At 45.2% G+C, this 25,095-nt stretch overlaps 2 protein-coding genes across 8 annotated transcripts in view; one reads left to right on the forward strand and one right to left on the reverse strand.

Annotated features, from left to right (window-relative positions):
• LOC118936644 (chromosome transmission fidelity protein 18 homolog) overlaps positions 1-14,677 on the reverse strand; it is a 57,211-nt gene extending 42,534 nt beyond the window's left edge. For 4 of the 5 annotated variants that reach the window (XM_036973821.1, XM_036973819.1, XM_036973818.1 and 1 more), the window contains exons 1-6: positions 14,417-14,676; positions 12,162-12,362; positions 11,941-12,058; positions 7,266-7,455; positions 6,855-6,947; positions 4,530-4,582 (exon numbers count right to left, since the gene is read on the reverse strand). In XM_036973821.1, coding sequence (XP_036829716.1) covers positions 4,530-4,582; positions 6,855-6,947; positions 7,266-7,455; positions 11,941-12,058; positions 12,162-12,362; positions 14,417-14,504 — 743 coding nt within the window. In that variant the 5' untranslated portion in view covers positions 14,505-14,676. Of the gene's footprint in view, positions 1-4,529; positions 4,583-6,854; positions 6,948-7,265; positions 7,456-11,940; positions 12,059-12,161; positions 12,363-14,416 lie in introns of all 5 variants that reach the window. The other variant, XM_036973820.1, reaches the window with a different exon arrangement.
• A 367-nt stretch (positions 14,678-15,044) lies between these two features.
• LOC110517295 (phosphoribosyl pyrophosphate synthase-associated protein 2) lies at positions 15,045-24,591 on the forward strand. Of its 3 annotated transcripts, XM_036973824.1 has the most exons (12): positions 15,045-15,126; positions 15,265-15,441; positions 16,471-16,625; positions 17,338-17,390; positions 17,466-17,532; positions 18,590-18,762; positions 18,857-18,972; positions 21,454-21,509; positions 22,348-22,478; positions 23,093-23,163; positions 23,269-23,415; positions 24,318-24,576. In XM_036973824.1, the coding sequence occupies exons 3-12, from the start codon at positions 16,600-16,602 to the stop codon at positions 24,474-24,476; spliced, it is 999 nt and encodes a 332-aa protein (XP_036829719.1). In that variant the 5' UTR covers positions 15,045-15,126; positions 15,265-15,441; positions 16,471-16,599; the 3' UTR covers positions 24,477-24,576. The 3 variants fall into 3 exon arrangements, with proteins under 3 accessions (XP_036829719.1, XP_036829718.1, XP_036829717.1); XM_036973823.1 differs by having other exon boundaries at positions 15,098-15,441; XM_036973822.1 differs by lacking the exons at positions 15,045-15,126; positions 15,265-15,441 and adding an exon at positions 15,454-16,227 and having other exon boundaries at positions 24,318-24,591.
• The last annotated feature ends 504 nt before the right edge of the window (positions 24,592-25,095 follow it).

Here is a 25,095-nt window from a genome sequence, read left to right on the forward strand (position 1 = left end):
GGACCGCCACAGGAAAGGAAGACTCAGAGTTACCTCTGTTATGATGAAACTGGCTCTCATGAGGACCGCCACAGGAAAGGAAGACCCAGAGTTACCTCTGCTATGATGAAACTGGCTCTCATGAGGACCGCCACAGGAAAGGAAGAATAAGAGTTACCTCTGCTATGATGAAACTGGCTCTCATGAGGACCGCCACAGGAAAGGAAGACTCAGAGTTACCTCTGCTGTGATGAAACTGTCTCTCATGAGGACCGCCACAGGAAAGGAAGACTCAGAGTTACCTCTGCTGTGATGAAACTGTCTCTCATGAGGACCGCCACAGGAAAGGAAGACTCAGAGTTACCTCTGCCTCAGAGGATCATTTCATTAGAGTTACCAGCCTCAGAAACTGCAGCCCAAATAAATGCTTCACAGAGTTCAAGTAACAGACACATCTCAACATCAACTGTTCAGAGGAGACTGTGTGAATCAGGCCTTCATGGTCGAATTGCTGCAAAGAAACCACTACTAAAGGAATTATAGAACATGACGTAATTATGCCGTTAAATTGAATCGAAGGGAAAAAAGTTATTTTACAACAATGCTTTTACTGATTGTAAAAATGATTGTAAAAAGGTATGGAACACAGTTAAGGGCTTACTTGGTACATCTATCTCCTCATGCCCATCTAGTGTGGAGGTTGGCGGGAGAATGATAACAGGACCAGTTGATATTGTACTATTACTACTACTAATAGTGCCAATCATTTTACTACTACTAATAGTGACAATCATTTTACTACTACTAATAGTGCCAATCATTTTACTACTACTAATAGTGACAATCATTTTACTACTACTAATAGTGCCAATCATTTTACTACTACTAATAGTGCCAATCATTTTACTACTACTAATAGTGCCAATCATTTTACTACTACTAATAGTGCCAATCATTTTACTACTACTAATAGTGCCAATCATTTTACTACTACTAATAGTGACAATCATTTTACTACTACTAATAGTGACAATCATTTTACTACTGCTAATAGTGCCAATCATTTTACTACTACTAATAGTGCCAATCATTTTACTACTACTAATAGTGACAATCATTTTACTACTACTAATAGTGCCAATCATTTTACTACTACTAATAGTGCCAATCATTTTACTACTACTAATAGTGCCAATCATTTTACTACTACTAATAGTGCCAATCATTTTACTACTACTAATAGTGCCAATCATTTTACTACTACTAATAGTGCCAATCATTTTACTACTACTAATAGTGACAATCATTTTACTACTACTAATAGTGACAATCATTTTACTACTGCTAATAGTGACAATCATTTTACTACTACTAATAGTGCCAATCATTTTACTACTACTAATAGTGACAATCATTTTACTACTACTAATAGTGCCAATCATTTTACTACTACTAATAGTGCCAATCATTTTACTACTACTAATAGTGCCAATCATTTTACTACTACTAATAGTGCCAATCATTTTACTACTACTAATAGTGCCAATCATTTTACTACTACTAATAGTGACAATCATTTTACTACTACTAATAGTGACAATCATTTTACTACTGCTAATAGTGCCAATCATTTTACTACTACTAATAGTGCCAATCATTTTACTACTACTAATAGTGCCAATCATTTTACTACTACTAATAGTGCCAATCATTTTACTACTACTAATAGTGACAATCATTTTGCTGATTTTTTTTACACAGAAAATTAAATTACTAAGCAACAATGTAGACATAAATTCTTCCAAACAAGCTATTGTCCAATGGATTGATGATCATATTATGAGCAATAAGATCTGCTCTTTTAGTCTACAAACGGTGTCAGAGGAGGAGGTGTTAAACCTATTGAAGTCATTACCTGATGGTAAATCTACAGTGGAGGAGGTGTTAAACCTATTGAAGTCATTACCTGGTGGTAAATCTACAGTGGAGGAGGTGTCAAACCTATTGAAGTCATTACCTGATGGTAAATCTACAGTGGAGGAGGTGTTAAACCTATTGAAGTCATTACCTGATGGTAAATCTACAGTGGAGGAGGTGTTAAACCTATTGAAGTCATTACCTGATGGTAAATCTACAGTGGAGGAGGTGTTAAACCTATTGAAGTCATTACCTGATGGTAAATCTACAGTGGAGGAGGTGTCAAACCTATTGAAGTCATTACCTGATGGTAAATCTACAGTGGAGGAGGTGTTAAACCTATTGAAGTCATTACCTGATGGTAAATCTACAGTGGAGGAGGTGTCAAACCTATTGAAGTCATTACCTGGTGGTAAATCTACAGTGGAGGAGGTGTTAAACCTATTGAAGTCATTACCTGATGGTAAATCTACAGGTTATGGTCTTATGGATAAACCAAACTACTGGGAGTGCAGCTAGACAACTGCTTATCATCGTCGTCTCAAATAACTAATCTATGTAAAAAAATATATATTAAAACAGCATGCACAATCAGAAGGATAGCTAAATATTTACAAGGGAAAATCCTTCAGCAAATAACACAGGCATTGGTTGAGAGTCAAGTGAACTATTGTTCGGTGGCCTGGGGAAATGCATCATCTAGTGAAGTTAGGAGGCTGCAGAATGCACAGAATAAAGCAGCAAGGATTGTTTTAAGGTGGAGATGTGGTTCTTCTGATGCAGTCATGGGTTGTTTTAAGGTGGAGATGTGGTTCTTCTGATGCAGTCATGGGTTGTTTTAAGGTGGAGATGTGGTTCTTCTGATGCAGTCATGGGTTGTTTTAAGGTGGAGATGTGGTTCTTCTGTTGCAGTCATGGGTTGTTTTAAGGTGGAGATGTGGTTCTTCTGTTGCAGTCATGGGTTGTTTTAAGGTGGAGATATGGTTCTTCTGATGCAGTCATGGGTTGTTTTAAGGTGGAGATATGGTTCTTCTGATGCAGTCATGGGTTGTTTTAAGGTGGAGATGTGGTTCTTCTGATGCAGTCATGGGTTGTTTTAAGGTGGAGATGTGGTTCTTCTGTTGCAGTCATGGGTTGTTTTAAGGTGGAGATGTGGTTCTTCTGATGCAGTCATGGGTTGTTTTAAGGTGGAGATGTGGTTCTTCTGTTGTAGTCATGGGTTGTTTTAAGGTGGAGATATGGTTCTTCTGATGCAGTCATGCGCAGTGTTCTTGGTTGGTCATCAATCGACAAGATAATTGACTAAAACATGCTTATCTTATTTTATAATATACATCATTTAAAACGGCCAAGTTCTATTCACAGCAGGTATTCAGATGGTAAGAGACAGACATTCAGTAAATACTAGGAATAGATTGGTTAAGAGACAGACATTCAGTAAATACTAGGAATAGATTGGTTAAGAGACAGACATTCAGTAAATACTAGGAATAGATTGTCCACCATCTATGTGTTGTCCAGACAGAAAAAAATACAAAATAACATTTCGATTTAGAGCAATAAAGAAATTGAATAAATTAACTGAGCAAACTAGAAACCTTTAAATATATAAGTTTAAACATTATTTAAAAACAATTTAAATATAGCATATAGAAATGTTGTGGGACTATAGTAGATGAAGAATCAATATTTTTTAGACTGAGTCATTATGCTTTATGTGTATTATGTATGTTTGTAATAGTGTGTTAGATGTGAAAGTGTGTTTGTATTATAAATTATATTTTAATGTTAAGGACTCTTGGAAGATTAGTCCAAATGGGGACTAAAAGAGATCCTAATAAAATCAAATCAAATCAAAGGACACCAATAAGAAGAAGAGACTTGCTTGGGCCAAGAAACACGAGTAATGGACATTAGACCGGTGGAAATCTGTCCTTTGGTCTGAGGAGTCTATTTGTGGTTCCAACCGCCGTGTCTTTGTGAGACACAGAGTAGGTGAACGGATGATCTCTGCATGTGTGGTTCCCACCGTGAAGCATGGAGGAGGAGGTGTGATGGTGCTTTGCTGGTGACACTGTCTGTGATTTATTTAGAATTCAAGGCACACGTAACCAGCATGGCTGCCACAGCATTCTGCAGCGATACGCCGTCCCATCTGGTTTGGGCTGAGTGGGACTATCATTTTGTTTTTCAACAGGACAATGAGCCAACACACCTCCAGGCTGTGTAAAGGCTATTTGACCAAGGAGAGTGATGGAGTGTTGCGTCAGATGACCTGGCCTCCACATTAACCCGATCTCAACCAAATGAGATGGTTTGGGATGAGTTGGACCGCAGAGTGAAGGAGCCAACAAGTGCTCAGCATATGTGGGAACTCCTTCAAGACTGCTGGAAAAGCATTCCAGGTGAAGCTGGTTGAGAGAATGCCAAGAGTGTGCAAAGCTGTCATCAAAGCCAAGGGTGGCAACTTTGAAGAATCTCAAATATATTTTGATTTGTTTAACACTTTTTTGGTTACTACATGATTCCATGTGTTATTTCATAGTTCATGTCTTCACTATTTTTCAACATAAAGAAAAACCCCTTGAATGAGTAACTTTAACTTTAGATTGGTACTGCATGTACACACACACCTGTTGAGTCGCTCTGTTAGGCGCTGAGATTCCTCCACCACTTGGCGATGACGCTGCAGAAACAGTCAGAAAATCAGAAACAGACAGAAACAGTCAGCTCAGTCAGTCAGAAACAGACAGAAACAGACAGCTCAGTCAGAAACAGTCAGCTCAGTCAAAAACAGTCAGAAACAGTCAGCTCAGTCAAAAACAGTCAGAAAGAGTCAGCTCAGTCAAAAACAGTCAGAAAGAGTCAGCTCAGTCAAAAACAGTCAGAAAGAGTCAGCTCAGTCAAAAACAGTCAGAAACAGTCAGCTCAGTCAAAAACAGTCAGAAAGAGTCAGCTCAGTCAAAAACAGTCAGAAAGAGTCAGCTCAGTCAAAAACAGTCAGAAAGAGTCAGCTCAGTCAAAAACAGTCAGAAAGAGTCAGCTCAGTCAGACAGAAAGAGTCAGCTCAGTCAGACAGAAAGAGTCAGCTCAGTCAGACAGAAAGAGTCAGCTCAGTCAGACAGAAAGAGTCAGCTCAGTCAGACAGAAAGAGTCAGCTCAGTCAGACAGAAAGAGTCAGCTCAGTCAGACAGAAAGTCAGCTCAGTCAGACAGAAAGTCAGCTCAGTCAGACAGAAAGAGTCAGCTCAGTCAGACAGAAAGAGTCAGCTCAGTCAGACAGAAAGTCAGCTCAGTCAGACAGAAACAGTCAGCTCAGTCAGACAGAAAGAGTCAGCTCAGTCAGACAGAAAGAGTCAGCTCAGTCAGACAGAAAGAGTCAGCTCAGTCAGACAGAAAGTCAGCTCAGTCAGACAGAAAGAGTCATCTCAGTCAGACAGAAACAGACAGCTCAGTCAGAAACAGTCAGCTCAGTCAAAAACAGTCAGAAAGAGTCAGCTCAGTCAAAAACAGTCAGAAAGAGTCAGCTCAGTCAGACAGAAAGAGTCAGCTCAGTCAGACAGAAAGAGTCAGCTCAGTCAGACAGAAAGAGTCAGCTCAGTCAGACAGAAAGAGTCAGCTCAGTCAGACAGAAAGAGTCAGCTCAGTCAGACAGAAAGAATCAGCTCAGTCAGACAGAAAGAGTCAGCCAGAAACAGACAGAAACAGACAGCTCAGTCAGAAACAGTCAGCTCAGTCAAAAACAGTCAGAAACAGTCAGCTCAGTCAGACAGAAAGAGTCAGCTCAGTCAGACAGAAAGAGTCAGCTCAGTCAGACAGAAAGAGTCAGCTCAGTCAGACAGAAAGAGTCAGCTCAGTCAGACAGAAAGAGTCAGCTCAGTCAGACAGAAAGAGTCAGCTCAGTCAGACAGAAAGAGTCAGCCAGAAACAGTCAGAAACAGTGAGCTCAGTCAGTCAGAAACAGTCAGCTCAGTTAGTCAGAAACAGACAGAACCAGTCAGCTCAGTCAGTCAGAAACAGACAGAAACAATCAGCTCAGTCAGACAGAAACAGTCAGCTCAGTCAGTCAGAAACAGACAGAAACAGTCAGCTCAGTCAGTCAGAAACAGTCAGCTCAGACAGAAACAGTCAGCTCAGACAGAAACAGTCAGCTCAGACAGAAACAGTCAGCTCAGACAGAAACAGTCAGACAGAAACAGTCAGACAGAAACAGTCAGACAGAAACAGTCAGACAGAAACAGTCAGACAGAAACAGTCAGACAGAAACAGACAGCTCAGTCAGAAACAGTCAAAAACAGTCAGCTCAGTCAAAAACAGTCAGCTCAGTCAGAAACAGTCAGCTCAGTCAGAAACAGTCAGCTCAGTCAGCTGTAGACTTTGGGAAGCGTGTGTGTGGACGTGTTTAAGGTGAAGGTTTAACTATACTTGAAGACCAGAAGTAGAATAGTAAACAAACTAACATTTGACAAACTGGGAACATTTTGTTGGTCCCCATAAGGTAAAATGCTGTTTCTAGGGGGTTTAGAGGTTAAGGTTAGAATTAGGTTAAGGGTTAGGAGCTAGGGTTAGGAGCTAGGGTTAGGAGCTAGGGTTAAGGTTAGGATTAGGTTAAGGGTTAGGAGCTAAGGATAGGAGCTAGGGTTAGGAGCTAGGGTTAAGTCTTTGGGTTAAGGATAGGTTTAGGTTAAGGGTTAGGAGCTAGGGTTAGGAGCTAGGGTCAGGAGCTAGGGTTAAGGTTAGGATTAGGTTATGGGTTAGGAGCTAGGGTTAGGAGCTAGGGTTAGGAGCTAGGGTTAAGGTTAGGATTAGGTTAAGGGTTAGGAGCTAGGGTTAGGAGCTAGGGTTAGGAGCTAGGGTTATGTTTTTGGGTTAAGGTTAGGATTAGGTTAAGAGTACGTGTTAGGTTTACAGAAAATGAATTGTGTGTCCCCGCAAGGTTAGCTGTGGGGGTGTACTCACCTTCTCGGCCACCTGTTCTCTCAGTACCTCGATGGGAACAGCCAGCAAACCCAATGCATTATGGGAGCTACGAAAAGCACTGGGGTCCACAGCCTATAAGACACAGTAAATAAGGGAGACAGAGAGAGAGGTGACTGGGGTCCTATAAGACAGTAAATAAGGGAGACAGAGAGAGAGGTGACTGGGGTCCTATAAGACAGTAAATAAGGGAGACAGAGAGAGAGTTGACTGGGGTCCTATAAGACAGTAAATAAGCGAGACAGAGAGAGAGGTGACTGGGGTCCTATAAGACAGTAAATAAGGGAGACAGAGAGAGAGGTGACTGGGGTCCTATAAGACAGTAAATAAGGGAGACAGAGAGAGAGGTGATTGGTGGATCAGGTAAAGCTCAGTGATTGGCTAAAAGTTTACCTTTCCCCTCATGTCGTCTGTCTGTCGGAGGTAGACGCGGTTTCCTGTCTGGTCCGTCACGCTAACGTATCCCCCCTCGGCCGGGGGGCGCTTCAGAACGTGACACGACGTTGCCGCGGTGACTCTCCGAGGAGACTCCTGGATGGCTGCGAAGCCACTGATGTCCAAGATCACCGGGATTAGCTGGGGTCTACACACACACACACACACACACACACACACACACACACACACACACACACACACACACACACTTTGATTTGAGAGTTCCTCATATTGACATTGGCTGCTGCCTCTGTTACTAATACGAATAGACTGAATGGGGCAGATCTATGCATCTATATATCTATGATCTAGATCTACGCAATCTGATAGTCAAACCAACTATATCAACACCAACCATCAGACAGGGCCTGAAACCACCTATTGGGACAGATCAATACCAACCATCAGACAGGGCCTGAAACCACCTATTGGGACAGATCAATACCAACTATATCAACACCAACCATCAGACAGGGCCTGAAACCACCTATTGGGACAGATCAACACCAACTATATCAATACCAACCATCAGACAGGGCCTGAAACCACCTACTGGGACAGATCAATACCAACCATCAGACAGGGCCTGAAACCACCTATTGGGGCAGATCAATATCAACCATCAGACAGGGCCTGAAACCACCTATTGGGACAGATCAACACCAACTATATCAATACCAACCATCAGACAGGGCCTGAAACCACCTACTGGGACAGATCAATACCAACCATCAGACAGGGCCTGAAACCACCTATTGGGACAGATCAATACCAACTATATCAACATCAACCATCAGACAGGGCCTGAAACCACCTATTGGGACAGATCAACACCAACTATATCAATACCAACCATCAGACAGGGCCTGAAACCACCTACTGGGACAGATCAATACCAACCATCAGACAGGGCCTGAAACCACCTATTGGGACAGATCAATACCAACTATATCAACATCAACCATCAGACAGGGCCTGAAACCACCTATTGGGACAGATCAATACCAACTATATCAATACCAACCATCAGACAGGGCCTGAAACCACCTATTGGGACAGATCAATACCAACCATCAGACAGGGCCTGAAACCACCTATTGGGACAGATCAATACCAACCATCAGACAGGGCCTGAAACCACCTACTGGGACAGATCAATACCAACCATCAGACAGGGCCTGAAACCACCTATTGGGGCAGATCAATATCAACCATCAGACAGGGCCTGAAACCACCTATTGGGACAGATCAATACCAACCATCAGACAGGGCCTGAAACCACCTACTGGGACAGATCAATACCAACCATCAGACAGGGCCTGAAACCACCTATTGGGACAGATCAACACCAACCATCAGACAGGGCCTGAAACCACCTATTGGGACAGATCAATACCAACCATCAGAGAGGGCCTGAAACCACCTATTGGGACAGATCAATACCAACCATCAGACAGGGCCTGAAACCACCTATTGGGACAGATCAATACCAACCATCAGACAGGGCCTGAAACCACCTATTGGGACAGATCAATACCAACTATATCAACACCAACCATCAGACAGGGCCTGAAACCACCTATTGGGACAGATCAACACCAACTATATCAATACCAACCATCAGACAGGGCCTGAACCCACCTATTGGGACAGATCAACACCAACCATCAGACAGGGCCTGAAACCAGCTATTGGGACAGATCAATACCAACCATCAGACAGGGCCTGAAACCACCTATTGGGACAGATCAATACCAACCATCAGACAGGGCCTGAAACCACCTATTGGGACAGATCAATACCAACCATCAGACAGGGCCTGAAACCACCTATTGGGACAGATCAATACCAACTATATCAACACCAACCATCAGACAGGGCCTGAAACCACCTATTGGGACAGATCAACACCAACTATATCAATACCAACCATCAGACAGGGCCTGAACCCACCTATTGGGACAGATCAACACCAACCATCAGACAGGGCCTGAAACCAGCTATTGGGACAGATCAATACCAACCATCAGACAGGGCCTGAAACCACCTATTGGGACAGATCAATACCAACCATCAGACAGGGCCTGAAACCACCTATTGGGACAGATCAATACCAACCATCAGACAGGGCCTGAAACCACCTATTGAACATAGCTTTGTTTGAGTTGGAGTTTCCATGTGACTAAACAAACCGTAAAGGGCTTGGGATGATGCATCTGGATATTAGGAGCTTACTTCCTGAACTGAATTACATCAAGGTCTGGGCTATGCAGACACTACTGGACATTAGGAGCTTACTTCCTGAACTGGATTACATCAAGGTCTGGGCTATGCAGACACTACTGGACATTAGGAGCTTACTTCCTGAACTGAATTACATCAAGGTCTGGGCTATGCAGACACTACTGGACATTAGGAGCTTACTTCCTGAACTGGATTACATCAAGTCATTATAATATAATATACACACAGAAATACAAGCCTTTGGTCATTAACATGGTCAAATCCAGAAATTATCATTTCGAAAACAAAACGTCTATTCTTTCAGTGAAATACGGAACCGTTCCGTATTTTATCGAACAGGTGGCTTCCCTAAGTCTAAATATTGCTGTTACATTGCACAACCTTCAATGTTATGTCATAATTACGTAAAATTCTGGCAAATTAATTAAGGTCTTTGTTAGGAAGAAATGGACTTCACACCGTTCTCAACGAGCCAGGCGGGCCAAACTGCTGCATATACCCTGACTCTGCTTGCACTGAAGAGGGCTGGTTCTAGTAGATGTACTAGTGGGTTATTAGAGGGCTGGTTCTAGTTGATGTACTAGTGGGTTATTAGAGGGCTGGTTCTAGTTGATGTACTAGTGGGTTATTAGAGAGCTGGTTCTAGTTGATGTACTAGTGGGTTATTAGAGGGCTGGTTCTAGTTGATGTACTAGTGGGTTATTAGAGAGCTGGTTCTAGTTGATGTACTAGTGGGTTATTAGAAGGCTGGTCAGCTGGTTCTAGTTGATGTACTAGTGGGTTATTAGAGGGCTGGTTCTAGTTGATGTACTAGTGGGTTATTAGAGGGCTGGTCAGCTGGTTCTAGTTGATGTACTTGTGGGTTATTAGAGGGCTGGTCAGCTGGTTCTAGTTGATGTACTAGTGGGTTATTAGAGGGCTGGTCAGCTGGTTCTAGTTAATGTACTAGTGGGTTATTAGAGAGCTGGTTCTAGTTGATGTACTAGTGGGTTATTAGAGAGCTGGTTCTAGTTTATGTACTAGTGGGTTATTAGAAGGCTGGTCAGCTGGTTCTAGTTGATGTACTAGTGGGTTATTAGAGGGCTGGTCAGCTGGTTCTAGTTGATGTACTAGTGGGTTATTAGAGGGCTGGTTCTAGTTGATGTACTAGTGGGTTATTAGAGGGCTGGTCAGCTGGTTCTAGTTGATGTACTAGTGGGTTATTAGAGGGCTGGTCAGCTGGTTCTAGTTGATGTACTAGTGGGTTATTAGAGGGCTGGTTCTAGTTGATGTACTAGTGGGTTATTAGAGGGCTGGTTCTAGTTGATGTACTAGTGGGTTATTAGAGGGCTGGTTCTAGTTGATGTACTAGTGGGTTATTAGAGGGCTGGTTCTAGTTGATGTACTAGTGGGTTATTAGAGGGCTGGTTCTAGTTGATGTACTAGTGGGTTATTAGAGGGCTGGTCAGCTGGTTCTAGTTGATGTACTAGTAGGTTATTAGAAGGCTGGTCAGCTGGTTCTACTTGATGTACTAGTGGGTTATTAGAGGGCTGGTCAGCTGGTTCTAGTTGATGTACTAATGGGTTATTAGAGAGCTGGTTCTAGTTGATGTACTAGTGGGTTATTAGAGAGCTGGTTCTAGTTTATGTACTAGTGGGTTATTAGAAGGCTGGTCAGCTGGTTCTAGTTGATGTACTAGTGGGTTATTAGAGAGCTGGTTCTAGTTGATGTACTAGTGGGTTATTAGAGGGCTGGTTCTAGTTGATGTACTAGTGGGTTATTAGAGGGCTGGTTCTAGTTGATGTACTAGTGGGTTATTAGAGGGCTGGTCAGCTGGTTCTAGTTGATGTACTAGTGGGTTATTAGAGGGCTGGTCAGCTGGTTCTAGTTGATGTACTAGTGGGTTATTAGAGGGCTGGTTCTAGTTGATGTACTAGTGGGTTATTAGAGGGCTGGTCAGCTGGTTCTAGTTGATGTACTAGTGGGTTATTAGAGGGCTGGTCAGCTGGTTCTAGTTGATGTACTAGTGGGTTATTAGAGGGCTGGTTCTAGTTGATGTACTAGTGGGTTATTAGAGGGCTGGTCAGCTGGTTCTAGTTGATGTACTAGTGGGTTATTAGAGGGTTGGATCTAGTTGACGTACTAGTGGGTTATTAGAGGGCTGGTCAGCTGGTTCTAGTTGATGTACTAGTGGGTTATTAGAGGGCTGGTTCTAGTTGATGTACTAGTGGGTTATTAGAGGGCTGGTCAGATGGTTCTAGTTGATGTACTAGTGGGTTATTAGAGGGCTGGTCAGCTGGTTCTAGTTGATGTACTAGTGGGTTATTAGAGGGTTGGATCTAGTTGACGTACTAGTGGGTTATTAGAGGGCTGGTCAGCCTGTTCCAGTATGACCTATGATCCTACCTGCTGCTCGGGGTTCGATGGAACTCCTCTGGAGACGACGGGGGGGTGATGTCATCAACCTGAGACACCTCAAACAGCTTCTTAGCCACATCCTGCCTCAGACGCTTAGCCTTGGGAGCTACACACGGATACAAATACATCAACGACAAGAGACACCACAGTACTCTCTCTCTCCCTCACGTCATCACACTAACGGCAGAGAAGAGGGAAGAGCTACTCACTGATTGGCTCGTCCGCCAGCAGGTGTTCTATGTCCTCTCCGTCACACGGCACAGACGGGCCTTCCAATTGGCCGAGGCTCCGTTTTGACGATACCTGTGATTGGCTCCTGAGTGGCTGGTCACCAGCGGTGATGGCTTCCTGGAACGACTGAGGCTTCTGCTTCCGGAACTCTGACCGCTTAGTGGAAGGAGCTGGATTAACTGACCACACAGAGAGACACACACACACACATCAGAATACACACACAGAGAGACACACACACACATCAGAATACACACACAGAGAGACACACACACAGAGACACACACACACACAGAGACACACACACACATCAGAATACACAAACACACACAGAGACACACACACACATCAGAATACACACACAGAGAGACACACACACACACACATCAGAATGCACACACACAGAGACAAACACACAGAGAGAGAGAGACATCAGACTAGTGTGTAGCCGACAGTATTTTTCAGTGACAACACTTTTCTGGCGTCCTCAAATTACACACAGGTGTTAGGAGATGCAGATAGATAGGTAGCAGAGGTGGTCACCTGTAACATGGCCGAGGGGGAACCCTAACCAAGACCTGTAACATGGCCGAGGGGGAACCCTAACCAAGACCTGTAACATGGCCGAGGGGGAACCCTAACCAAGACCTGTAACATGGCCGAGGGGGAACCCTAACCAAGACCTGTAACATGGCCGAGGGGGAACCCTAACCAAGACCTGTAACATGGCCGAGGGGGAACCCTAACCAAGACCTGTAACATGGCCGAGGGGGAACCCTAACCAAGACCTGTAACATGGCCGAGGGGGAACCCTAACCAAGACCTGTAACATGGCCGTGTGGGAACCCTAATCAAGACCTGTAACATGGAGACATGGGAACCCTAACCAAGAGCTATAACATGGAGACATGGGAACCCTAACCAAGACCTGTAACATGGAGACATGAGAACCCTAACCAAGACCTGTAACATGGAGACATGGGAACCCTAACCAAGACCTGTAACATGGAGATGTGGGATGATTTTTTTTACATTGTTTCTAACATGTTAATGCCAAAATAACGGCTAAAAACGGGTCGCCACTGTCTCACTATTTTCTCCTTCTGTTCCTAGAGAACTACTACATCTGTTCCTACTTTTAACTCTGCATTTTGGGAGAAGAGCTTGTTAGTAAGCATTTCACTGTAAAGACTACACCTGTTGTATTCAGCATTTCACTGTGAGGTCTACTACACCTGTTGTATTCAGCATTTCACTGTGAGGTCTACTACACCTGTTGTATTCAGCATTTCACTGTGAGGTCTACTACACCTGTTGTATTCAGCATTTCACTGTGAGGTCTACTACACCTGTTGTATTCAGCATTTCTACTGTGAGGTCTACTACACCTGTTGTATTCAGCATTTCACTGTGAGGTCTACTACACCTGTTGTATTCAGCATTTCACTGTGAGGTCTACTACACCTGTTGTACTCAGAATTCCACTGTGAGGTCTACTACACCTGTTGTATTCAGCATTTCACTGTAAGGTCTACTACACCTGTTGTATTCAGCATTTCACTGTGAGGTCTACTACACCTGTTGTATTCATCATTTCACTGTAAGGTCTACTACACCTGTTGTACTCATCATTTCACTGTAAGGTCTACTACACCTGTTGTATTCAGCAGTTCACTGTGAGGTCTACTACACCTGTTGTATTCAGCATTTCACTGTGAGGTCTACTACACCTGTTGTATTCAGCATTTCACTGTGAGGTCTACTACACCTGTTGTATTCAGCATTTCACTGTGAGGTCTACTACACCTGTTGTATTCAGCATTTCACTGTGAGGTCTACTACACCTGTTGTATTCAGCATTTCACTGTGAGGTCTACTACACCTGTTGTACTCATCATTTCACTGTGAGGTCTACTACACCTGTTGTATTCAGCATTTCACTGTGAGGTCTACTACACCTGTTGTATTCAGCATTTCACTGTAAGGTCTACTACACCTGTTGTACTCGGCTCATGTGACAAATACATTTTGAACTATTGACGACCCTATAAAGCGACTTTTCAAAACACTGCTATAGCCTACTGCCCGTTCTGAGTTATCACCTGACGCCCAGGTGAGAAACAAACAAATCGACCCGCGTTTGGAAAAAGTCGGTTTAATAATAAGACTTTTGGATATTTTTTTTTATCTTGACCAGACTAACTTTTATCCATCTAACTAGGCTACAACTCACAGTCCATCTCAGCCAGGACCTCCAGCTCATCAGCGAACTGTTGTTCATACTCGTCCTCTATCCCGAACATCTCGTCATACTCGTCCATTAGTAGTCAGTCAAGTTGACCGGTATGTACCGGACAGCCGAGGTGTATAATATGATAATAATATCTATGCAATACTACTTTTTCAGTCGGTTCCGTGTTTGTTCGTTTTTGTCTTCTCCCGTCCCCGTCTGTCTGCTCAATTTCGCGGTAAACTCTTTGGGTTAACTATTTCCGGGTTAATGTTTTCTCGCTTGTGATTGGATGATCCAGACAATGCCTAAGCTGCTTGTCCAATAGAAATCAACCAATTCCATTTGTAGGCGCTGTTATGGCGACGACACGCCAAACTGCGCATGTGCAGCCAGTCAAAAATCAATGTCCACACTTTTGTGATTTAAAGTTTGTTTCTGCCGAAAATGAAAACGTGTCAATTTGTCATTTTTCACGAAGTTGTAGTAATAACATGTCCAACTACTTAAAACATTGGCTTGAATCTAGATTGTAGATTTTTTTAGATTTAAGGAAAACTAACAACTAATAAGGAAGAATTGTTCATTTATCTCATTGATCTATTTCACAAGTGTTCCCGGAAGTCTCAAAATATTGCGCCTCTTGGTTTAGAAACTCTCTGATCCAGATATTCATGTTCCGGAGGGGGTGCTTCCGTATCCGGTCGGACCAAGTTAGTTTGAGCAGCAGAATAATAAAACAAATTCTACACTACTACGGATAAAACCAGAGTTAAAATATTGCTGATCATTTCTCACACAACATCTCTGTAAAAAAATTAAAAAATAACATACGTTTCTTGTGAAAACAGAAAGACTTCAGGTGGAGAGGATAAAACGTGGGAGGTTCAACTCTGCCGCTGGGTGACGGTGCTACTCGTGTCTGTCTACTAAACAGCTGTCAACACAACTCATGTCTCCAGTGTTGACTTGTTGATTTGGAAAGAACAATTAATACGTTTTTTATACTGGACACCGAAAGCAAACTGGTGAGAGATTTAATTCGATAACCACGTTGTTTATATTGTCTGTCAGGACCCAAAGCATCGCAACCTGGACACATCTAATACTATAAACGGTGAAGTACGGGATAAACCGCTGGGATAATAATCGGTAACGAGTTCAGCTCATCACGAAACTGTCAGCAACAACTAGCGGCTTTTACCTTGGATAACTTAAAACCCCCTAAAAAAAATCTCTCTCAATTAAAGTGTAGCTAGTTATATTCTTGTTAGTTTAGACTTTGAAACATTTATAAATATAAGTGGTTTAGTATGTAATAACTTTTACTCCTTAGTTTGTTGCTAGACAACGTTAGCTATCAGGAAGTGCTTGAGCAGCCAGGTGATCCCATCCCCGGTGTCACCATGGTAACCACCTGGTAAGGTACCGGAAGACCAAACTCCTGGGGCCCCTGCCCCTAGGCACGACACAGCAGATTCAAATTAACCAACTCATCATCAAGCTTTGATGATTTGAATCTGCTGTGTAGTGGCTAGGGTAAATTCCATGGGGAAGGGGGCCCCAGGACTAGGGTAAATACCATGGGGTAGGGGGGCCCCAGGACTAGGGTAAATACCAAAACGTGTACCCATGGGGGAGGGGGGCCCAGGACCAAGCTGTAGAGGAGTGAGTTAGTTAGTTAACTACTTAATGGTACTAGCTAGTTTATCTTCGTCTTACATGTTGTCGTTACTCTGCTGTTCTGAATCCAAAATACCCGGAGGATGACTTGGAGGACAGGTACCTACAGTAGGAAGCTACTGGACACAGAGGTGAAGTGATTAGGGTTTCTGTGTGAATGTTTTTATAGCAGGTTCATGGTTTTCTGTGTAGACACATTATTGTTATTTTATTGTGCAATTTAAACCATTTTTTTTTTTTTTTACTTTAATTTATTTTCCTAACCCTGTTTTCTTAAATCTGCATTGTTGGTTAAGGGCTTGTAAATAAGCATTTCACTGTTGTGTTTGACAAATTAAATGTGATTTGTGTGGTAATAATGTTGTGTTTTCCAGGAAGGTCTCACTGAAGTGTGGCAGCCCAGACAGGGGTTGGCCACGCCCCCAGAGGGAGGGGCTAAGACCAATGTAGACAAACTAAAGGACCGATTGGTCCTGTTCTCCGCTAACTCCTCACCCTCTTGTATGGAGCTGGCCAATAGGATCGCAGAGTGAGTCAATAGACCACACCCACCTTCCAGATGTTCCAGTTTACACCAGGGCTGTAGCAGATAGAAACGCCTTGACTAGAGCGGACATGATTCCCTCTTACTACACGTCAGATAGAAACGCCTTGACTAGAGCGGACATTATTCCCTCTTGCTACACATCAGATAGAAACGCCATGACTAGAGTGGACATGATTCCCTCTTACTACACATCAGATAGAAACGCCTTGACTAGAGCGGACACGTCAGATAGAAACACTTTAACTAGAGCGGACATGGACCCCCCAGGGTTAGCATGTTACCTTTCTCTCTGGTAGGAGACTGTAGTTGAATAGCATGTTACCTTTCCCTCTGGTAGGAGACTGTAGTTGAATAGCATGTTACCTTTCCCTCTGGTAGGAGACTGTAGTTGAATAGCATGTTACCTTTCCCTCTGGTAGGAGACTAGTTGAATAGCATGTTACCTTTCCCTCTGGTAGGAGACTGTAGTTGAATAGCATGTTACCTTTCCCTCTGGTAGGAGACTGTAGTTTAATATTATAGAACACGTCTGTCTGCCTGCCTGCCTGCCTGTCTGTCTGTCTGTAACACCTCTAGTTGAGTATTATATAACACGTCTGCCTGTCTGTCTGTCTGTCTGTCTGTCTGTCTGTCTAGTAACACCTCTAGTTGAGTATTATATAACACCTGCTAACCCTAACCTGTCTGTCTATAGGAGACTGGGAGTAGAGCTGGGCAAGACTGAAGTCTACCAGGATTCTAATGGAGGTGAGGAAGAGGAGGAGGAGGAGGATGATGGTAATGGTTCTGTGTGACCCCTGACCTGACCTTTTGTCTCCATAGAAACGCGTATCCAGATCCAGGAGTCGGTCAGAGGGAAAGACGTCTACATCATCCAGACCATCTCACCGTCAGTTTATACAGGATACACCTGGTGTACACCGTCAGTTTATAACAGGATACACCTGGTGTCAGTTTATAACAGGATACACCTGGTGTACACCGTCAGTTTATACTGGATACACCTGGTGTACACCGTCAGTTTATAACATGATACACCTGGTGTCAGTTTATAACAGCATACACCTGGTGTACACCGTCAGTTTATAACAGGATACACCTGGTGTACACCATCAGTTTATACTGGATACACCTGGTGTCAGTTTATAACAGAATACACCTGGTGTACACCGTCAGTTTATAACAGGATACACCTGGTGTACACCGTCAGTTTATACTGGATACACCTGGTGTCAGTTTATAACAGGATACACCTGGTGTACACCGTCAGTTTATAACAGAATACAGCTGGTGTCAGTTTATAACAGGATACACCTGGTGTCAGTTTATAACAGGATACACCTGGTGTACACCGTCAGTTTATAACAGGATACACCTGGTGTACACCGTCAGTTTATAACAGGATACACCTGGTGTACACCGTCAGTTTATAACAGCATACACCTGGTGTACACCGTCAGTTTATAACAGAATACACCTGGTGTACACCGTCAGTTTATTCTGGATACACCTGGTGTACACCGTCAGTTTATAACAGGATACACCTGGTGTCAGTTTATAACAGGATACACCTGGTGTACACCGTCAGTTTATAACAGGATACACCTGGTGTACACCGTCAGTTTATTCTGGATACACCTGGTGTACACCGTCAGTTTATAACAGGATACACCTGGTGTACACCGTCAGTTTATAACAGGATACACCTGGTGTACACCGTCAGTTTATTCTGGATACACCTGGTGTACACCGTCAGTTTATACTGGGTTATAGTAGATTATAGATTATAGTCTTATGATTCTAACACATTTCACCCAGTTCTACAGATTCAGGGTGAAATACTTTAGTCACTACTTTAAATATTCAAATTCTTCTATCAATGGAGCTCTCCCTCTCTCTGTGTATTTGTGTTACTGTAACAGTAAACTGTGTGTGTGTGTGTGCAGGGATGTGAACCGGTGCCTGATGGAGCTGTGTGTGATGGCGTATGGGTGTGTGACGGCGTGTGCGAGGAGTGTGTGTGGCGTGCTGCCGTACCTACCCTACAGTAAACAGTGTAAGATGAGGAAACGGGGATCCATCGTCTGTAAGCTGATCGCCTCTCTGATGTGCAGGGCAGGTGAGACAACACGTTATGTTTCAATCGAATGTGTTGGAGATAACGGTTCATCTACACTGTGTTAGGTCTGACGGACGTATGTATGTGTGTGTAGGTCTGACCCATCTCATCACTGTGGATCTTCATCAGAAGGAGATTCAGGGCTTCTTCAACATCCCAGTAGACAACCTGAGAGCTTCTCCCTTCCTACTGCAGTACATACAGGAGGAGGTAGGACTACACTACCCACAACCCCCTCCTACTACAGTACATACAGGAGGAGGTAGGACTACACTACCCACAACCCCCTCCTACTACAGTACATACAGGAGGAGGTAGGACTACACTACCCACAACCCCCTCCTACTACAGTACATACAGGAGGAGGTAGGACTACACTACCCACAACCCCCTCCTACTACAGTACATACAGGAGGAGGTAGGACTACACTACCCACAACCCCCTCCTACTACAGTACATACAGGAGGGAGGACTACACTACCCACAACCCCCTCCTACTGCATTACATACAGGAGGAGATGGGACTACACTACCCACAACCCCCTCCTACTACAGTACATACAGGAGGGAGGACTACACTACCCACAACCCCCTCCTACTGCATTACATACAGGAGGAGATGGGACTACACTACCCACAACCCCCTCCTACTGCAGTACATACAGGAGGAGGTAGGACTACACTACCCACAACCCCCTCCTACTACAGTACATACAGGAGGGATGACTACACTACCCACAACCCCCTACTACTACAGTACATACAGGAGGAGATGGGACTACACTACCCACAACCCCCTCCTACTGCAGTACATACAGGAGGAGGTAGGACTACACTACCCACAACCCCCTCCTACTACAGTACATACAGGAGGAGGGAGGACTACACTACCCACAACCCCCTCCTACTGCATTACATACAGGAGGTAGGACTACACTACCCACAACCCCCTCCTACTACAGTACATACAGGAGGAGGGAGGACTACACTACCCACAACCCCCTCCTACTGCATTACATACAGGAGGAGTTAGGACTACACTACCCACAACCCCCTCCTACTACAGTACATACAGGAGGGAGGACTACACTACCCACAACCCCCTCCTACTGCAGTACATACAGGAGGAGGTAGGACTACACTACCCACAACCCCCTCCTACTACAGTACATACAGGAGGGATGACTACACTACCCACAACCCCCTACTACTACAGTACATACAGGAGGAGATGGGACTACACTACCCACAACCCCCTCCTACTGCAGTACATACAGGAGGAGGTAGGACTACACTACCCACAACCCCCTCCTACTACAGTACATACAGGAGGAGGGAGGACTACACTACCCACAACCCCCTCCTACTGCATTACATACAGGAGGTAGGACTACACTACCCACAACCCCCTCCTACTACAGTACATAGAGGAGGAGGGAGGACTACACTACCCACAACCCCCTCCTACTGCATTACATACAGGAGGAGTTAGGACTACACTACCCACAACTCCCTCCTACTACAGTACATACAGGAGGAGGTAGGACTACACTAACCACAACCCCTTCCTACTACAGTACATACAGGAGGAGGGATGACTACACTACCCACAACCCCCTACTACTACAGTACATACAGGAGGATGCCCTACCCATAACTCCTTGTTGTCTCCCTGTAGATTCCAAACTCCACTACCCATAACTCCTTGTTGTCTCCCTGTAGATTCCAAACTCCACTACCCATAACTCCTTGTTGTCTCCCTGTAGATTCCAAACTACACTACCCATAACTCCTTGTTGTCTCCCTGTAGATTCCAAACTACACGACCCATAACTCCTTGTTGTCTCCCTGTAGATTCCAAACTCCACTACCCATAACTCCTTGTTGTCTCCCTGTAGATTCCAAACTCCACGACCCATAACTCCTTGTTGTCTCCCTGTAGATTCCAAACTCCACGACCCATAACTCCTTGTTGTCTCCCTGTAGATTCCAAACTACACTACCCATAACTCCTTGTTGTCTCCCTCTAGATTCCAAACTCCACTACCCATAACTCATTGTTGTCTCCCTGTAGATTCCAAACTCCACGACCCATAACTCCTTGTTGTCTCCCTGTAGATTCCAAACTCCACGACCCATAACTCCTTGTTGTCTCCCTGTAGATTCCAAACTACACTACCCATAACTCCTTGTTGTCTCCCTCTAGATTCCAAACTCCACTACCCATAACTCATTGTTGTCTCCCTGTAGATTCCAAACTCCACTACCCATAACTCCTTGTTGTCTCCCTGTAGATTCCAAACTCCACGACCCATAACTCCTTGTTGTCTCCCTCTAGATTCCAAACTCCACTACCCATAACTCATTGTTGTCTCCCTGTAGATTCCAAACTCCACGACCCATAACTCCTTCTTGTCTCCCTCTAGATTCCAAACTCCACTACCCATAACTCATTGTTGTCTCCCTGTAGATTCCAAACTCCACTACCCATAACTCCTTGTTGTCTCCCTGTAGATTCCAAACTCCACGACCCATAACTCCTTGTTGTCTCCCTGTAGATTCCAAACTACACTACCCATAACTCATTGTTGTCTCCCTGTAGATTCCAAACTCCACTACCCATAACTCCTTGTTGTCTCCCTGTAGATTCCAAACTCCACGACCCATAACTCCTTGTTGTCTCCCTGTAGATTCCAGACTACCATAATGCCGTTATCGTGGCCAAATCACCGTCCTCCGCTAAGAGGTGAGTTACCCTGACGCTAATTTCTCTGTCTCTCTGTCTCTGTCTCTATCTCTGTCTCTCTGTCTCTGTCTCTAAGAGGTGAGTTACCCTGACGCTCATTTCTCTGTCTCTGTCTCTAAGAGGTGAGTTACCCTGACGCTCATTTCTCTGTCTCTCTGTCTCTCTGTCTCTAAGAGGTGAGTTACCCTGACGCTCATTTCTCTGTCTCTCTGTCTCTCTGTCTCTAAGAGGTGAGTTACCCTGACGCTCATTTCTCTGTCTCTGTCTCTCTGTCTCTGTCTCTAAGAGGTGAGTTACCCTGACGCTCATTTCTCTGTCTCTCTGTCTCTAAGAGGTGAGTTACCCTGACGCTCATTCCTCTTGTCTCTCTGTCTCTCTGTCTCTGTCTCTGTCTCTAAGAGGTGAGTTACCCTGACACTCATTTCTCTGTCTCTGTCTCTCTGTCTCTGTCTCTCTGTCTCTGTCTCTCTGTCTCTAAGAGGTGAGTTACCCTGACGCTCATTTCTCTGTCTCTGTCTCTCTGTCTCTGTCTCTGTCTCTAAGAGGTGAGTTACCCTGACGCTCATTTCTCTGTCTCTCTGTCTCTCTGTCTCTGTCTCTCTGTCTCTAAGAGGTGAGTTACCCTGACGCTCATTTCTCTGTCTCTGTCTCTCTGTCTCTGTCTCTGTCTCTAAGAGGTGAGTTACCCTGACGCTCATTTCTCTGTCTCTGTCTCTCTGTCTCTGTCTCTGTCTCTAAGAGGTGAGTTACCCTGACGCTCATTCCTTAAGTTCACTATGAATTAACACACTACAACTAAGTCTGTCTCTGTGTCTGTATCGCTGTCTCTGTTGTCTAGGGCCCAGTCCCTCGCCGAGAGGTTGCGTGTGTCTATTGCTGTGATCCACGGAGATGCAGAGACGGACCTGCTGGACGGACGGCACTCTCCTCCGACAGTCAGAACCACCGGAGGTCTACCTGAACTACCCTGTAAGAGACACACAGTTCCCTGTTAGAGACACACAGTTCCCTGTTAGAGACACACAGTTCCCTGTTAGAGACACACAGTTCCCTGTTAGAGACACACAGTTCCCTGTTAGAGACACACAGTTCCCTGTTAGAGACACACAGTTCCCTGTTAGAGACACACAGTTCCCTGTAAGAGACACACAGTTCCCTGTTAGAGACACACAGTTCCCTAAAGGCAGGGTTGGGTAGGTTAGCTCCCTGTTAGAGACACACAGTTCCCTGTTAGAGACACACAGTTCCCTGTTAGAGACACACAGTTCCCTGTTAGAGACACACAGTTCCCTAAAGGCAGGGTTGGGTAGGTTAGCTCCCTGTTAGAGACACACAGTTCCCTGTTCATCGGACTCTGGGTCAGTAGATACAGGGCCTCATCTGACTTTGGGTCAGTAGATAACGGGTCTCATTACCGTCTCTCTCTCTGTCAGTCTGTATCCCTAAGGAGATCATCTGACTCTGGGTCAGTAGATAACGGGCCTCATTACCGTCTCTCTCTCTGTCGGTCTGTATCCCTAAGGAGATCATCTGACTCTGGGTCAGTAGATAACAGGCCTCATTACCGTCTCTCTCTCTGTCAGTCTGTATCCCTAAGGAGAAGCATCCTATCACAGTCGTAGGAGATGTGGCCGGACGCATCGCCATCATCGTGGTGAGTGGCTGGGGTCAGAGGTCAGGGAGGAGGCTGTGTGACATCGTCAGGGCAGGACGGGGGAGGTGTGTATGTGTGTTAACCTGGTGTGTGTGTGTGTGTCAGGATGACATCATCGATGATGCGGTGGGTTTTGTGGCGGCAGCGGAGATGCTAAGGGAGAGGGGGGCGGGGCCGATCATCGCCATGGCAACACACGCCATCCTGTCTGCGGACGCTCCCAGAATCCTCCAGGAGTCAGCCATTAGTCAGGTAAGAGGGGACTTGAACGGAGGGGAGGGGACTTGAACGGAGGGGAGGGGACGGGAGGGGACTGGAACGGAGGGGACGGGAACGGAGGGGACGGGAACGTAGGGGAGGGAACGGAGGGTAGGGAATGGGGAGGGGACGGGAACGGAGGGGACGGGAACGGGAACGGAGGGTAGGGAACGGGGAGGGGACGGGAACGGAGGGGAGGGGACAGGAAAGGAGGGGGACGGGAACGGAGGGGACGGGAACGGAGGGGAGGGGACGGGGAGGCGACGGGAACGGATGGGACGGGAACGTAGGGGAGGGTAGGGAATGGGGAGGGGACGGGAACGGAGGGTAGGGAACGGGGAGGGGACGGGAACGGAGGGGACGGAAACGGAAGGGGCGGGAACGGAGGGGGAGGGGAACGGAGGGGAGGGAACGGGAACGGAGGGGGAGGGGACGGGAACGGAGGGAACGGGAACGGAGGGGGAGGGGACGGGAACGGGAGGGAACGGAGGGGAGGGGACGGGAATGGGAGGGAACGGAGGGGAGGGGAACGGAGGGGAGGGAACGGGGAGGCGACGGGAACGGAGGGGACGGGAACGGAGGGGACGGGAACGGGAGGGACCGGAGGGGACGGGAACGGAGGGAACGGGAACGGAGGGGAGGGAACGGGAACGGAGGGGAGGGGAACGGGAGGGAACGGAGGGGACGGGAACGGAGGGGAGCGGGGGGGTCTGTCTGTCTAGTTGGAGCTTTATTCGTTTTCTCATGATTCTCTTGATTTAGTCTCTCTCTCTCTCTCTTCCGTCTGTCTGTTTGTCTCTCTGCCCATCCGTCTGTCTCTCTTCCCGTCTGTCTGTCTCGCTGTCTCTGTCTCTCTCTGCCCGTCTGTCTGTCTCTCTGTCCTCTGTCTTCTCTAGGTGGTGGTAACCAACACGATTCCCCACTCGTCCCAGAAGCTCCAGTGTTGTAAGATAAAGACGGTTGATGTTTCTCTGATCCTGTCTGAAGCTGTACGGAGGATCCACTGTGGAGAGTCAATGTCTTGTCTGTTCCACAACATAGGAGCTGACGACTAATACACACCATACATACACACACACACACACACACCACAGACTACACACACACACACACATATGCACGTTTATTTTCTGCCAAAATAAAAAATTAATTGCCATTGGTTTGTCGGTATTCGTGCAGCAGATGTTTTCAAATCAAAGTTTATTTGTCACGGAACAGGTGTAGTAGACCTGACAGTGAAATGCTGAATACAACAGGTGTAGTAGACCTCACAGTGAAATACTGAATACAACAGGTGTAGTAGACCTTACAGTGAAATGCTGAATACAACAGGTGTAGTAGACCTCACAGTGAAATACTGAATACAACAGGTGTAGTAGACCTCACAGTGAAATGCTGAATACAACAGGTGTAGTAGACCTTACAGTTAAATGCTGAATACAACAGGTGTAGTAGACCTCACAGTGAAATGATGAATACAACAGGTGTAGTAGACCTTACAGTGAAATGCTGAATACAACAGGTGTAGTAGACCTCACAGTGAAATGCTGAATACAACAGGTGTAGTAGACCTCACAGTGAAATGCTGAATACAACAGGTGTAGTAGACCTCACAGTTAAATGCTGAATACAACAGGTGTAGTAGACCTTACAGTTAAATGCTGAATACAACAG

The sequence above is a fragment of the Oncorhynchus mykiss genome, unplaced genomic scaffold (genome assembly GCF_013265735.2).
Source record: "Oncorhynchus mykiss isolate Arlee unplaced genomic scaffold, USDA_OmykA_1.1 un_scaffold_327, whole genome shotgun sequence".
In the NCBI taxonomy this organism is placed as follows: Eukaryota; Metazoa; Chordata; class Actinopteri; order Salmoniformes; family Salmonidae; genus Oncorhynchus; species Oncorhynchus mykiss.